Raw genomic sequence first — 13,205 nt, 5'->3', positions numbered from 1 at the left:
GCAAATTTTTTTAGAGCATTCACTATACTGGGATAGACGTGCATGGCCATTAACACACGGGATTTTGACAACACCCTTGAAAGATTGGTGCATGGTACGTTGTTAGAGATAGAGTTCAAGACTACGAGTCACTCTAGTATAATCTAAATCGTATTCACTACGCAAATGTTCAAATCCAAAGATACATTTGTTTATGCACATTCTTATAGATTCTGATATTGCTCAAGAAAATATTTAAAAAAAATTCAAGTGGGGGATTGTTGGAACTTTGTGTGAATTTTATAAAATAGAGAAGTGTTAAGTGTGTGATGATGGATGTTGACGGTGAGAACTCGTCAACTAAGTTAAGTTGGAAATAATTGCAAGATAGAGATTATCAATAGACAAGCCTTAGAAATTTAAATATTAACTCTCAGAACAATTGCAGAAGAACAATGGTGAAATTAGTTTTTCATTCACTATGGTGCACTTGCTACAGTAAATTTTCCAACCCCCAACCATGGGGAATTGGGGTTCATTATATAGTGGGCTCTAATGGCCTCAGATACACTATGGTCCAGGGGACCAGGTAGTACATAAGTACACTGTCAGGAGAGTGGTTCCAGTGGTAGTGGTGTCGGCTCTGGCACATGGTCAGAGTATGTGGGAGCACCTCATCCTTTGTACCCGGTCATGACTCACTACTTGTCTTGTACGAATGTGAGAGGCGTGGTACCAGGCGTAGTGGCGCTGGTGAGGACCACAACAGGTACCTCAGTTGTACGACCACTATCCGTCTAGTACGAACATCCTGTCCGTACTCTGATTCCTCTCGACTTTGCATGAATTGCTATGAGGCTTCCCCCACTTCGTTCGTAAGGGTGCGTTGCAGAGGCCCTTGATCCTTCCTCATGCTATACCCACATAAGAGTGGTGTCCTGTCATCAACGCCAATCTTAAGGGGAGAGATTAGGCTTCTCCAACGAGGCCCACTGCGTAGGTAATTCTTAGAGGCACGGACACGACGTGCTGAGGTAGGGGTACCCCTCGCGACCCCCTGGCACAGCTGGTGTGTACACGAGGCGTTGGCCTCGCGTGGGGGACTCGGGCATGTGCAGCGTGGCGCGAGGCAGGGCCTCGCGTGGGCACTCGGGCGCGCGCAGCGTGATGCGAGGCGGGGCCTCGCGTGGGGAGTCGGGGTGCGCGCGGCGTGACGCGAGACGAGCCTCGCACCTGGGCACATGCCGCACTTGCGAGACGCTGGGACATTGGGCCTCGCGTGGCCGAGGCTGGGCGCGAGACGGGCCTCGCGCCTGGGCATAGGCGAGGACTCCGAATGGTCTCGTGTGGCCGAGGCGTGACGCCGAGTTGGTGACTATGCGGACATGGCCTTGCGTGGGCGTGCTGGGAGCGAGGCGGGGCCTCGCGCCTAGGCGCGTCTTGGATATTTTATGGGCGCAGAATATTGAGCATCCACACTTGCCTCGCGCCTAGGCGCGTCTTGGATCTTTAGGTGCTCTTGTAGACTATTCTCCTTGACTCTTATAAATAGGCCCTCATGCAAGGCTTATTATTTACACCTTACTTCATTGGCTTAGTGGTTTTGAGAATCCTTCCTCTTTCAAGAGGTAAGAGGTTCAATCCCCCACACCCTCATTTTTGCCATAGTTTTCCTTATTTTATTGGGTCCAAATTAGCATTACTCGGGATGGGGTACCTTGGCCTGAGCTTGTAGTGAGTTTGACCATTTGCACGCCCCTATTTTTTATACTCTGTAGTGAGTCATTTAGGGCGTTTGCATCTAGAGGTATTAAGCCTATTCCTTTGTGTTTTGTAGCCATCCCCTCGTTTATACGTGAACCCCTTTTTTCTTTTGGGACGAGGTCTCATGGCCATTGACAGCCCGTCCGACATAGCTCCGGGGGTTGAATTTATTGACCTGTCCTCAGACTTAGAGTCCCCTAAGGAAAACCCCTACCAGGACTATGACTCCTTAAGGCAGGCCCGTATCCTCCATCTTGAGTACATGGCTGAACTTAGGCGTAAAATTTGGGTGGTGGAGAGCGAAATTGACTCGGTGTCGGGAGGAGATGGAGCACCTTTCTCCTTAGACCTTAGTGACCATGTAGCGAGCCTTAGGGTGACCCTTTTAGAGTTGTAGAGGGAGTTGGAGTTTATGGAGGGACACCTTCCGCCCGAGCCTTCCAGCCCATCCTCGCCTGATGACTGTCATGGGGCTGCCTCCGCTTCCCCTCAGCCCCTAGTCTCGGTTTTTCCTAGCTCAGCGCTTCCGCAGTCGCTCCCTCGATGGAAGACTCTTGCTAGGAAGAAAAAATGGAGGGTCAAGTGTTCTGTCTCTTCCTCACATTTTTCTTTTGATTTTGCAGATATGCCGAGGGCATGACGACAGGTATCTATCCAGGAACAGGACGACGCTCCTTTACTGGTGTCCAAGTTGGTGTCGCATGTGTCCGAGAATAAATTGAAAGAAATTGTGAAGCACTATCGTGTTCCCCAAGAATACGCCTTATACGCTCCTCTGGAGACATGCCGGGCTGACCGTCCTAGGGCCGACCTTGTGGCTTTGAGCGAGCATATTTTGAAGGCGGGTGGCACCATCCCCTTGCACCCGTTTTTCGTAGCGGTCCTTAACTATTTCGACCTGGCCCCCCTTCAGTTGTCACCCAACAGTTGGTTGACCTTGAACTGCCTTTTTGTGGTGTTCAAGGAACTGGCTAAACGTGCTCCTACGATGCAAGAGGTTCACTTCTTGTACAACCTCATGGCCTCTCCCAAGTCCAAGGGCTTCTACTATTTGCAAAAGGCCAATAACGAGCTCCCCTTGATAGAGGGCTCAGTGTCCAATACGGGGTCTTGGAAACAAGAATTTTTCTTCGTAGAGGGCCCTCTCTCTGTCCGTGAGCACTTCCGCGCCACCCCCAGTAAGTACCCTGGTCCTCCTTTTCTTTTTGTTAGAACTTACTGTTTTGTACTTATGTTCGCATTGACAATGGCGTGGATCATGCAGAGCAATTTGCTGTTCCCGCGGTCGTTGGGTCAGAGGTGGACGCTGTGAAGGACCTCATTAATGCTGACCCCGCCATGAAGAAGGCGACATTCTTATTCACCATGGAAAATCTCAACCTCCACCAGTTGTCCCCGGTTTCGGACCCCAAGTTCCTGTGGTCGATTTCTGGGTCTAAGAAGACAATGGCTGCGCTGGCTGAGCCTTTCCCAGACGATGGTGAGGCTGAGGAGGAGTCGGGGGAAGCCCCCCTTGAACGCAGGGGACCTCACCAGCGATCCTTGTCCCCCAGGGGATGCCCCCCTTATGACTCCTATGACCAGGACATGGCCTTCAAATCTCGAGACCAACATGTCGCACCGGGGTGTTATGTTTGCCCTGACCCTGAGGGCTACGATGCCTTCCCTCAGGCTCCTCTCGACCCTAGATCATCAGGGACTTACTACGCCGAACTTCCGGAGCCTCCCTCTGATCTACCAAAGCCTCAGTTTTCCACTTTCACCGCGCCCCCTCCCGCTTCGGCGAGCAGGTCGTCTGTCCTCATCCAGCCAGGCGCCCCTGGTGCGGTTGGGGAGCCCTAGGTGACTCGGATGGAAACGTCTTACGGGCAGCGATACACCCAAATTGCCTCGAGCCTCCCCGTATCCGACTGGAATGGCCTTGGGAATGTGGCTCAGTCGGACCTTGGGGAAAACCTAAGGCGCGCCATGACTTGGGTGAGTTCCCGCACCTCGCATTGGCCCTATTATGTATAGGTGTTTATGCATATATTTTTTGTTTTTGTCACTTATTGTTGTTGTTGTTAACTTTATTATGTAGGCCTATACCGTGGCTCTGCGGTTTGCCGACTCGGCCGGCAATCTTTTCGCGTCGTGCACCGAGAGGGACCGTCTTACAGCACGGGCTCAGGAGCTTGAGAGAGAGCTTAATGAAACCAAGGCTAAGTTTTCAAGGGTTCGGACCAAACTTGCCAACTCGTTACTAAAGAGGAAGAAAGTGGTTGCCAAGGCCAAGGAGCTATAGGGCTAAGTTACCAGCTTGGAGAGCGAACTCCAGGGGGCCAAGACCATCGCGGTCGCGTCGCAGCAGAGAGTTACTCAGTTGGAGGCCGAAGTCGAGGCTATCAGGGCCAAACTCCAGGCTGCTAGGGCCGATGTCGCCACGTTGCAGGAGAGAAATGCTTCCTTGGAGGCGGAGAAGACTGCCATTGAGCACAGGTCCATAGACCGTGCCCTTTACAACGTCTGGAGGCAGGATCCCAATTTTGATTTCTCTTCTTTTGGTGAGCACGCCATCGCTCGAGCGGCCATGCGGAGTGCCCGCGGTAGGAGGCCCTGAAGTATTTATTTCATAACTTTTGTCAGCTAGCCCACCATGGGTGTACGTTCTTTTTTTTTTTTTTTACTTTGCAATATCATTATCACTACTACTTTTCTTTTGTAACTCTTGTACTGTCTTCAAAACTTTCTTTTTCAATGTATATATACATGTGTTTCTATTTATCTCTTATTCTACTGCATTCGAGGCCCTTCTAAGCCTGTATGATGGGGTTTGGTTGGTTCCCCTCTTTTATTTACCAGGCTGGAGGTCCTTTGGAGCCCATGTGAAAGGGTTCACTGGGACCTCTTTTGGTGCTTCTTGATTACTCTTATAAGGATATTTTGACCCCTTGGGTCCTAGCTATCCTTTTATATATTCTTGCGCGCGCTTATTATTTGTTGCGAGAAGCGTCCTTCTCGTCGTTATTCATAGTACTATTTTTGCAAGGGTCTCTTTTAGGACCCTTTTTGGCTAGACGGCTTGGTGGTCGCTCTAGACTTATTACTGTCGTTACCATAGTTTTTTTTTGTAAGTCCCTTTGGCCTCCTTGATGTCCACAAGGGTAGCTAATCCTTGCGAACCCAGGGGATGCCTTGTAAAGACTTCGCTTAAGGCTCTGATATAAGGGGTCCCTCTGGGATCCCCCGCTAAAGGGTCCTTTTTAGGGTCATGGTCCCTTTTGAGTCCTCCTGATGAAGGATCGTTTTTAGGGTCCTCCTGATAGAGGGCCCTTTTTAAGATCCCTGTTAGAGGGCCCTTTTTAGGAGCCTCCTTTTTAGGAGGGCAAGGGCTCCTTTTTAGGATCCTCCGTTAAAGGGTCCTTTTTACCATCCTCCTGATAGAGGGTCCTTTTTAGGAGCCTCCTTTTTAGGAGGGCAAGGGGTCCTTTTTAGGATCCTCCGTTAGAGGGTCCTTTTTAGGAGCCCTTTTTTTTAGGTTCCCCCTGTTGACTGTATGTTTTTGCCTCCTGTCCTGCCCCCCAAGTGTTTGGTGAAATTTATTTCGGCAGGCACTTTGGCTGATGCTCGCGCAGCGAAGAAAAACAACATATGAAGTTGCAAACAGTTTCATTCATAGCATGCGGTTTACAGCTAACTTTGTAAATAAAATGGGTTACATCTAATTAGGAGGTTACCTAGGTAGCCTCTTTGATTCTTACTTATTTAAGCTAAAACAACAAGGAACAAACTAAACATATGTTCTTTTTGCACTGAGTGCCGAAGCCTTGCTGGTAGCACTTCTCGAGAGGCTTCGTAACCCGAGGGTCCAATCTTGTGCTGATCTAACTTGTGTGGGTCGCTCCTTCATACACAACCATTGCCATCGGTATAGATGGTTTGGTGGCTGCGCGGAGGGACATGTTATAGCACTCCCTCGCTTCCTTCTGCTCCCCTTTCACGCATGATACTCCCCCGGGGGTTGGGAATTTCATAGCTAGGTGATACACAGAAGTTATCACCTTTAATTCTCTCAGAGAGGGTCTCCCTAATACCACATTGAAGGTTGAGGTGCAATCCACCACGACAAAGTTAGCCATTACGGTGGTTTGCCTGGGTTGCTCCCCCATGGTGAGGGCTAACTCGATTGCCCCCAGGGGTTGCATCAAATCTCCCGTAAACCCATACAAAGTCTTAGTGCAAGGCTTTAGGTGACGGAGGCTCAATCCCATCTTTTCCAGCGCCGGTCGATACAAGATGTCCACAGAGCTCCCGTTATCCACCAAGACCCGATGTACCCTCATGTTAGAAAGCTGGGCAGTTAGCACCAGGGGGTCATTATGAGGGAAATGCACCCCCTGCGCATCTTCTTCAGTGAAAGTTATTGAGTCATTTTCATCCTTGAAGCCCTTCGGGGGGCGTTGCTCCAAACTTAAAACGCAGGGTGGTGGACTTCGTCGGGCCTCCTTGGCGTACTTGTCTCGCCCCTTCCTTGAATCGCCTCCGAATCTTGGTCCTCCAAAGATGGTCTTGACCTCCCCTTGCACTTCTGGGGCCTCCTCTCGTGCCTGCGGTGGGGACACTCCTTCTTCTGGCCTCTGGCTATCCTTGCGCACATACCTGCCCAAATATCCTCTGCGGATGAGTTCCTCAATTTCCACCTTCAAATGGTTGCACTCCGCGGTGGTGTGGCCGATATCCTTGTGATATTGGCAATACTTGCTGGGGTCTCTTTTAGACCGATCTTTTTTTATTGGCGGGAGCCTTTTGAAAGGGACCTGGTTTCTGTTCGTAATGAAAATATCCTCCCTCGCGTGGGTGAGGTCAGTGTAAAAGGTGTAGGGGCTCTGTGTGCGCTCATCAGAGCGTTGGTGCTTCCGGGGTCGATCATCCCTCGTTCCCTCATAAACCTCCTTCTTCTTTGCATCGCTTTGGTTATCCCGGACTGAAGGTTTTGGGGGTGATGGGCCTTTTCCAGCCTTGAGGTTCTCGTGACCATCCTCCACGCGAATGCACTTTTGTGCCCGCTCGTAGAAATCATCCAAGTCTGTGACCTCTCTCTTGAGCATGTTATCCCATAACTTGCTCCCTGGGCGTACTCCTGTCGTGATGGCCATTTTCAGCTCTCGGCGGGTCAGGCTTCCTACCTTAGCCGCCTCCATGTTGAACCTGTGGATATAGCTCTTCAGACTCTCATTTTCTCCTTGCTTCACATTGGCGAGGCTGGTGCTTGGCATCGCGTAGTCTCGCACAGCGTGGTGTCGCTGGAGGAATTCATCAGAAAGTTGTTGCCAAGATCGGATGGCCCCGGTCTAAGCCTCTTGAACCATTTGTACGCAGGTCCTTTTAATGTGACAGCGAAGCAATGACATCTCGCCCCGATTCCAATTCCCCTCAGCTTCATCAGGTCGTTAAATGTATCTAGATGATATTTCAGATCTGTGCTTCCTTCGTAGGGGGTCATGTGGGGCTCTTTAAAGTTGGCTGGGAGCCTAATGGCCTGGATCTCCCCGACGAAGGGTGACTCATGGTCGAACTCCTCCTCAAAAATTTGACCTCCTGAGGTGATGACGATCTTGCTTCGCAGGCTCTTCATTTCTGTGTCCAAGTCCTGCCTTCTCTTACTTAGGGAGTCCTTTAAAGCGGACAGGTTAGGATCACCCTCCCCTTTTCCCTTCCGAGGCGCCATAGGGGGCGTGGTCTCTTTACCCGCCCTCTTTTTATTGAGCTCCTTCCGTAAATCTGAGGGTGCTCTCTTAGAGGTGACCTCGTCCTCGTTGCGAGGGGCAGCGTTGGTCCTTGGCTCTGGTTTCTGGGCCTGCTTCGGTGGTTCAGGATGTTCGCGTCGCTTCGCTCGGGGGGTGTTACTGGTAGAGTGCCGAGTCCTCCCATCATCTACTGGTACGGTGGTCTCCACCCCCTCCCGACCTTTCTCCGTCCTCCTAGGCAAGGTCACGCTTGACTTACCCTGCAATAGGCCATTAAGCACCTCTTGCATGTTCTCCAAGGTGGTCTCCAACCTCTGGTTCTTACGGTGGAGCTCACGTATTTCTTCTTCATAGAATCGAGATTTCAAACTCGAGCTCACGGAATGGACCCAGGGATGCTTATCATGCCTACGGGTAGAGGGGCCCGGGTCCTGCCGGCCGGAGTTCGGTACCTGTGGTGATTTAGGGATAGGGAACTCATTAGAATTTTCCGGTGGTGCTATTGGAGGACTCTCTCCAAGTGGAGCGGCCGGTGACGAGGCCTCTCTATCACCTTCGTGAACCCCAGGGTCCCTTGAGGGCTCCACGTCTCTGGGTGGAGGAGGGTCTTTCATGGAGGCCTTTAGCTAGACTCCGGTAAGGTGGACCTCCACCTCCCGTGGCTTCCTGAGTCGCTTTGAAAGTCTTGGCATTTCTTCTTGTCGGAAGTAATGGTAGAACAGTAGCTTGGAACTTACGTTCCCACAGACGGCGCCAAAATGTTGACGGTGAGAACTCGTCAACTAAGTTAAGTTGGAAATAATTGCAAGATAGAGATTATCAATAGACAAGCCTTAGAAATTTAAATATTAACTCTCAGAACAATTGCAGAAGAACAATGGTGAAATTAGTTTTTCATTCACTATGGTGCACTTGCTACAGTAAATTTTCCAACCCCCAACCATGGGGAATTGGGGTTCATTATATAGTGGGCTCTAATGGCCTCAGATACACTATGGTCCAGGGGACCAGGTAGTACATAAGTACACTGTCAGGAGAGTGGTTCCAGTGGTAGTGGTGTCGGCTCTGGCACATGGTCAGAGTATGTGGGAGCACCTCATCCTTTGTACCCGGTCATGACTCACTACTTGTCTTGTAGGAATGTGAGAGGCGTGGTACCAGGCGTAGTGGCGCTGGTGAGGACCACAACAGGTACCTCAGTTGTACGACCACTATCCGTCTAGTACGAACATCCTGTCCGTACTCTGATTCCTCTCGACTTTGCATGAATTGCTATGAGGCTTCCCCCACTTCGTTCGTAAGGGTGCGTTGCAGAGGCCCTTGATCCTTCATCATGCTATACCCACAATAAGAGTGGTGTCCTGTCATCAACGCCAATCTCAAGGGGAGAGATTAGGCTTCTCCAATGAGGCCCACTGCATAGGTAATTCTTAGAGGCACATACACGACGTGCTGAGGTAGGGGTACCCCTCGCGACCCCCTGGCACGGCTGGTGTGTACACGAGGCGTTGGCCTCGCGTGGGGGACCCGGGTGTGCGCAGCGTGGCGCGAGGCAGGGCCTCGCGTGGGCACTCGGGTGCGCGCAGCGTGACGCGAGGCGGGGCCTCGCGTGGGCACTCGGGCGCGCGCAGCGTGACGCGAGGCGGGGCCTCGCGTGGGCACTCGGGCGCGCGCAGCGTGACGCGAGGCGGGGCCTCGCACCTGGGCACATGCCGCACTTGCGAGACGCTGGGACACTAGGCCTCGCGTGGCCGAGGCTGGGCGCGAGATGGGCCTCGCGCCTGGGCATAGGCGAGGACTCCGCATGGCCTCGTGTGGCCGAGGCGTGACGCCGAGTTGGTGACTTGCGGACATGGCCTTGCGTGGGCGTGCTGGGAGCGAGGTGGGGCCTCGCGCCTAGGCGCGTCTTGGATCTTTTATGGGCGTGGAATATTGAGCATCCACAATGGAAAGAGTCCCACATGGGATAAGAATATTTTTTCATAAGGGTATATAATAGACAACCATGAGAATTGGGTTTGGGCCCTAAGGGGCACCCAGTTTTGTGCGCATGGGTGAGGACTCACACACCTAACCACCACACATGTGCGTGCCGTCGTCTGATCGTATCGAGCCGAGCTGGGTGGTGTGGTGTCACACTTTATTTTTTTGTTACAAAATTATTTAATAAAATAAATATTTTATTCATTTATTAATTAATTAATTTTAAAACGTTTTATTAGAAGCAGTAAACGTGATCCGTTTTAACTGCATATGACCACGATTCCTCTCACGAATTAATCAACGTTTCTTACCGTTCTATTTTTTATCAACTTCTCTACATAGGTTGCATCAGAATTACGGGAGACGACATATTTTTTTATAAAGAAAAACTCTCTTCTTAAAAATCGAATTTTCGAAGAGCAAATTTTGAGAGTGTACATGAGCGACTCCTTTCGGTGCAGAAGAGTTTCGCATACAGTGGCTGTTTTATCCTGGAGATGATGTGGTTGATAGGCTGTAGTGCACACTTAGGGCAGAGCCGCAAAACGTCTTAAAGAGAGCGACATAGTCTGCGACTCAGCCATAAATTTTATCGGTAATTCGTTCCATTTTTTATTTCAATTCTAAAATAACATGTATACCCAAAATATACAATCAAATATTATACACAATGACGTGTAATTGCTTTTTAATACACTGATTTCAATTATAATAAATGTGATTGGCTAAGCTAAATTGTCACGTTAGTGTGTGTAATATTTGGGTGTATAATTTGAGTGCAGATATCATTGCTCTCCAATAAATAATGATAAACCAATGACCCATTTGAATCAGCTGCCGAGTTAGAGATTTACTTAAACTCCAACTTTATTTATTCACTTTGGGGATATGAACAGCAATGTCCCAAGATCTGAAACAAACTAAAATCAGACAGAGAGAGAAGCAAGGGGACCGGGAAAGCTTAACCAAAATAAAAAGGCGGTGCTGGAGAGGAGAGCGTTTTTTATTTTTTTTGGGCTAACTAGGCGGTATGGTCATATTGAAAGAAGATGCCCTTTCTAAACAAGGAAAAAGAAAAATGCAAAATCTAAGACACGCATGATTTAGGTTTAGATTAACTACTGCTATTTGATAAATGAAAAGAGTTGTTACCATAGAAGCCTGCATAATATGTCAGCTTGATATATATATATTTATATGGATTACTCCAACACAAACAAATATATATATATATCCACTATACGTATAGAAGTTTACATACTTTATTATTATTACTACAACTAAGTAAAAATAAAAAGGCCAGATCAACAATCACCATTTGTGAAGTTATATTACAAATGGAAAAAAAAAATGTAAAAGACAGTAGCATAGTTAGAATCATAGATCAATCACTTGCTCATCATACAAAAGGCACTCCAGATGGAACTCGCCTTGCATACTCATCATACCGCTCACCAAAGAACTCCCTCAAGTATTTCTCTTCATATACAATCCGATCAGAAAAGAAGCGCCAAAGTTCAACTGCTAAGCCAATCGCCCACAATGGATTACAGAGCATTATTTGAACACCCACTGACCAAATCATGTAACCAACATAGCCAGGATGACGCATATATTTGTATATTCCATGTGTTACAAGCTGATGTTCCTCGTCCCGATTGGTCCTAATCTGGTGTGTGAACCCATAACCAGCTGTTATGATGGCCGTCTTGCGTATGATTTCTCCTGTTATTACCATACTAATCCCCAAATGCATCATCCACCACACTTGTTTCAGCTCTGGTACTAAGAAAACTTCGATGAAATACTCTGACAATGTGAATATCATGTCCAAAAGATATATTTTGTTGATGACAAGAGTTGTGAGAGTACTCTTTGGATTCCCACGTAAAACAATTGCTAATACATATTCAGATATTTTAAAAATGAGTTCCACTAAAACCATTAGGGATAACTGTTTGTAAACCGTGGGAGTGAACACTTGTGTCATTTTTTGTGAATTTTGTTTTGGACCTGAAAAAGAAGGTCAAGAAAGAAATTAAGCATCAAACAATTTGGTATCTAGACTCAAATTGCATACTCTATCTTCTATAATTTAAATAACCGAACAGAATTTAAATGAGCCTCTTTATGATTGGTCAACTACATAATTTAAATGAGCCACTTTATGAATGTCAAGAAAGTGGCTCTATAATTTAAATGAGCCACTTTATGATTGGTCAACTATATAAAAGACATGAATAAAGAAGATAGTTTTAGCTAAGCTCCAATAAATAATTGTATGCCTTTTTGTTTATGAAAGAATAATTATAAACCTTTGATCCATTTGAATGAGCTGCCCAGTTAGAGATTCCATAAAATTCCAACTTTATTAATTTATTCACTTTGGGGATATGAACAGTAATGCCCCAAGATCTGAAATAAACGAGAGAATGAGAGGGAGCGGCCTGGGCAAGCTTAACCAAAATAAAAAGGCAGTGCTGCAGAGATATTTTTTTCCTTAAAGTAGGCAGGGCTTGTTATGTTAAAAGGAGATGCCCTTCTAAAAAAGTAAAAAAGATGATAAAGGTGAGCTTAACATAGATGAAGGACATCCTACAGTTTTTTTTTTTTTTTTTTTGGAACATGTTACATTTTATACAATCTACCTTATTTATTTTATGAAAATTTTAGATTTATTTGACAGGGTCAGATTGTATAGACACCAATTTTTACACTAATTTTTAATTATTAGATTAATATTGGATAAATACCATTTGGGCTCTGTGTTGTGCAAAAGTTATTAATCGGACTTTCAATTTTATTAAATGACAATTCAGACCTTACGTGTGACACTATATTTTGTGTCTTATTTACAAAAATAGCGTAGTCTATTTAACTTACACTTGTAGACTTTTTTAAAAAAAATAATATAAGGTTTTATTTCTTGACATCTTTTTTAACGTTTCTCTCTTCTCTCTTCTTCTTGACTTCAAAAATCTTTTTCGGGCACACCGCTAGTTAGTTGGGCTTAAGAGTATAATCATCACGACCTACTTTTTAAGGTGATCATTTTGATTTGTGGAAATCATATGTTTTTTCGCTGTCGTCGAAAAAGATATCCAGAATCAAAATCAATCTTTTACTTTCTTTTTATATTTTGTCAACCAAAAAATAACCAAATTTTAAACTTAAACAAAATTTAATATACCAAAAAGTGTATTCTTATTTTACATATAAAAGATACCCTATGATATTCTAAACAACTTTAAAGCTATTTAAGAAGCATTTCAAGAAATTATTTTAAAATATATTCTTTAGGATACTATTTAGAATAGAACATAAGAAGACTATTTTTGGTAACTCACTAAGTTAGTTGGTTGACTTAAATTTGTGACATACACAAAAATTTAGTCATATATCAAAGGTAACCAATTGGTATCTTAAATGATTTGAAAAGTAAAGAAATATAGCTTTTAAAAGTAACTATGCAGTATGCTAAATAATATCATTTTCTAATAAGCTATTCATAGTAACTTTGAGATTAACGTTTTATACTATATGATAACTAATTAATTTCTAAAATAGTCTTGAAGGTAAAGTAAAAATATCTTAAATAATAAGTCATGTAAATTGCATGAGTGACTAGAAAAGTCTATTACAAGTTTTCATTTAAAAGTTACTATGTAGTATAATAAATTAATTTATATTAATCAGCTATATGGTAACTTGTTATACTATCTAGCGACTTATTAGCTTCTGAAATAAGTTTGA

The 13,205-nt window shown here is 46.0% G+C and overlaps 1 protein-coding gene across 1 annotated transcript; it reads right to left on the bottom strand.

Annotated features, from left to right (window-relative positions):
* Positions 1 to 10,683: 10,683 nt before the first annotated feature.
* On the bottom strand, positions 10,684 to 11,477 carry LOC133816488 (protein-S-isoprenylcysteine O-methyltransferase B). The gene has a single exon (XM_062248952.1). It carries the CDS (start codon positions 11,440 to 11,442, stop codon positions 10,852 to 10,854), a length of 591 nt encoding a protein of 196 aa, XP_062104936.1. The 5' UTR covers positions 11,443 to 11,477; the 3' UTR covers positions 10,684 to 10,851.
* Between the last annotated feature and the right edge of the window lie 1,728 nt (positions 11,478 to 13,205).

The sequence above is a fragment of the Humulus lupulus genome, chromosome 2 (genome assembly GCF_963169125.1).
Source record: "Humulus lupulus chromosome 2, drHumLupu1.1, whole genome shotgun sequence".
NCBI lineage: Eukaryota > Viridiplantae > Streptophyta > Magnoliopsida > Rosales > Cannabaceae > Humulus > Humulus lupulus.
This window is presented reverse-complemented; position numbering and strand designations above follow the sequence as displayed.

Coding starts and splice junctions, on each gene's coding strand:
- LOC133816488 (XM_062248952.1), bottom strand. CDS start 11,442: ATGACACAAGTGTTCACTCCCACGGTTTACAAACAGTTATCCCTAATG.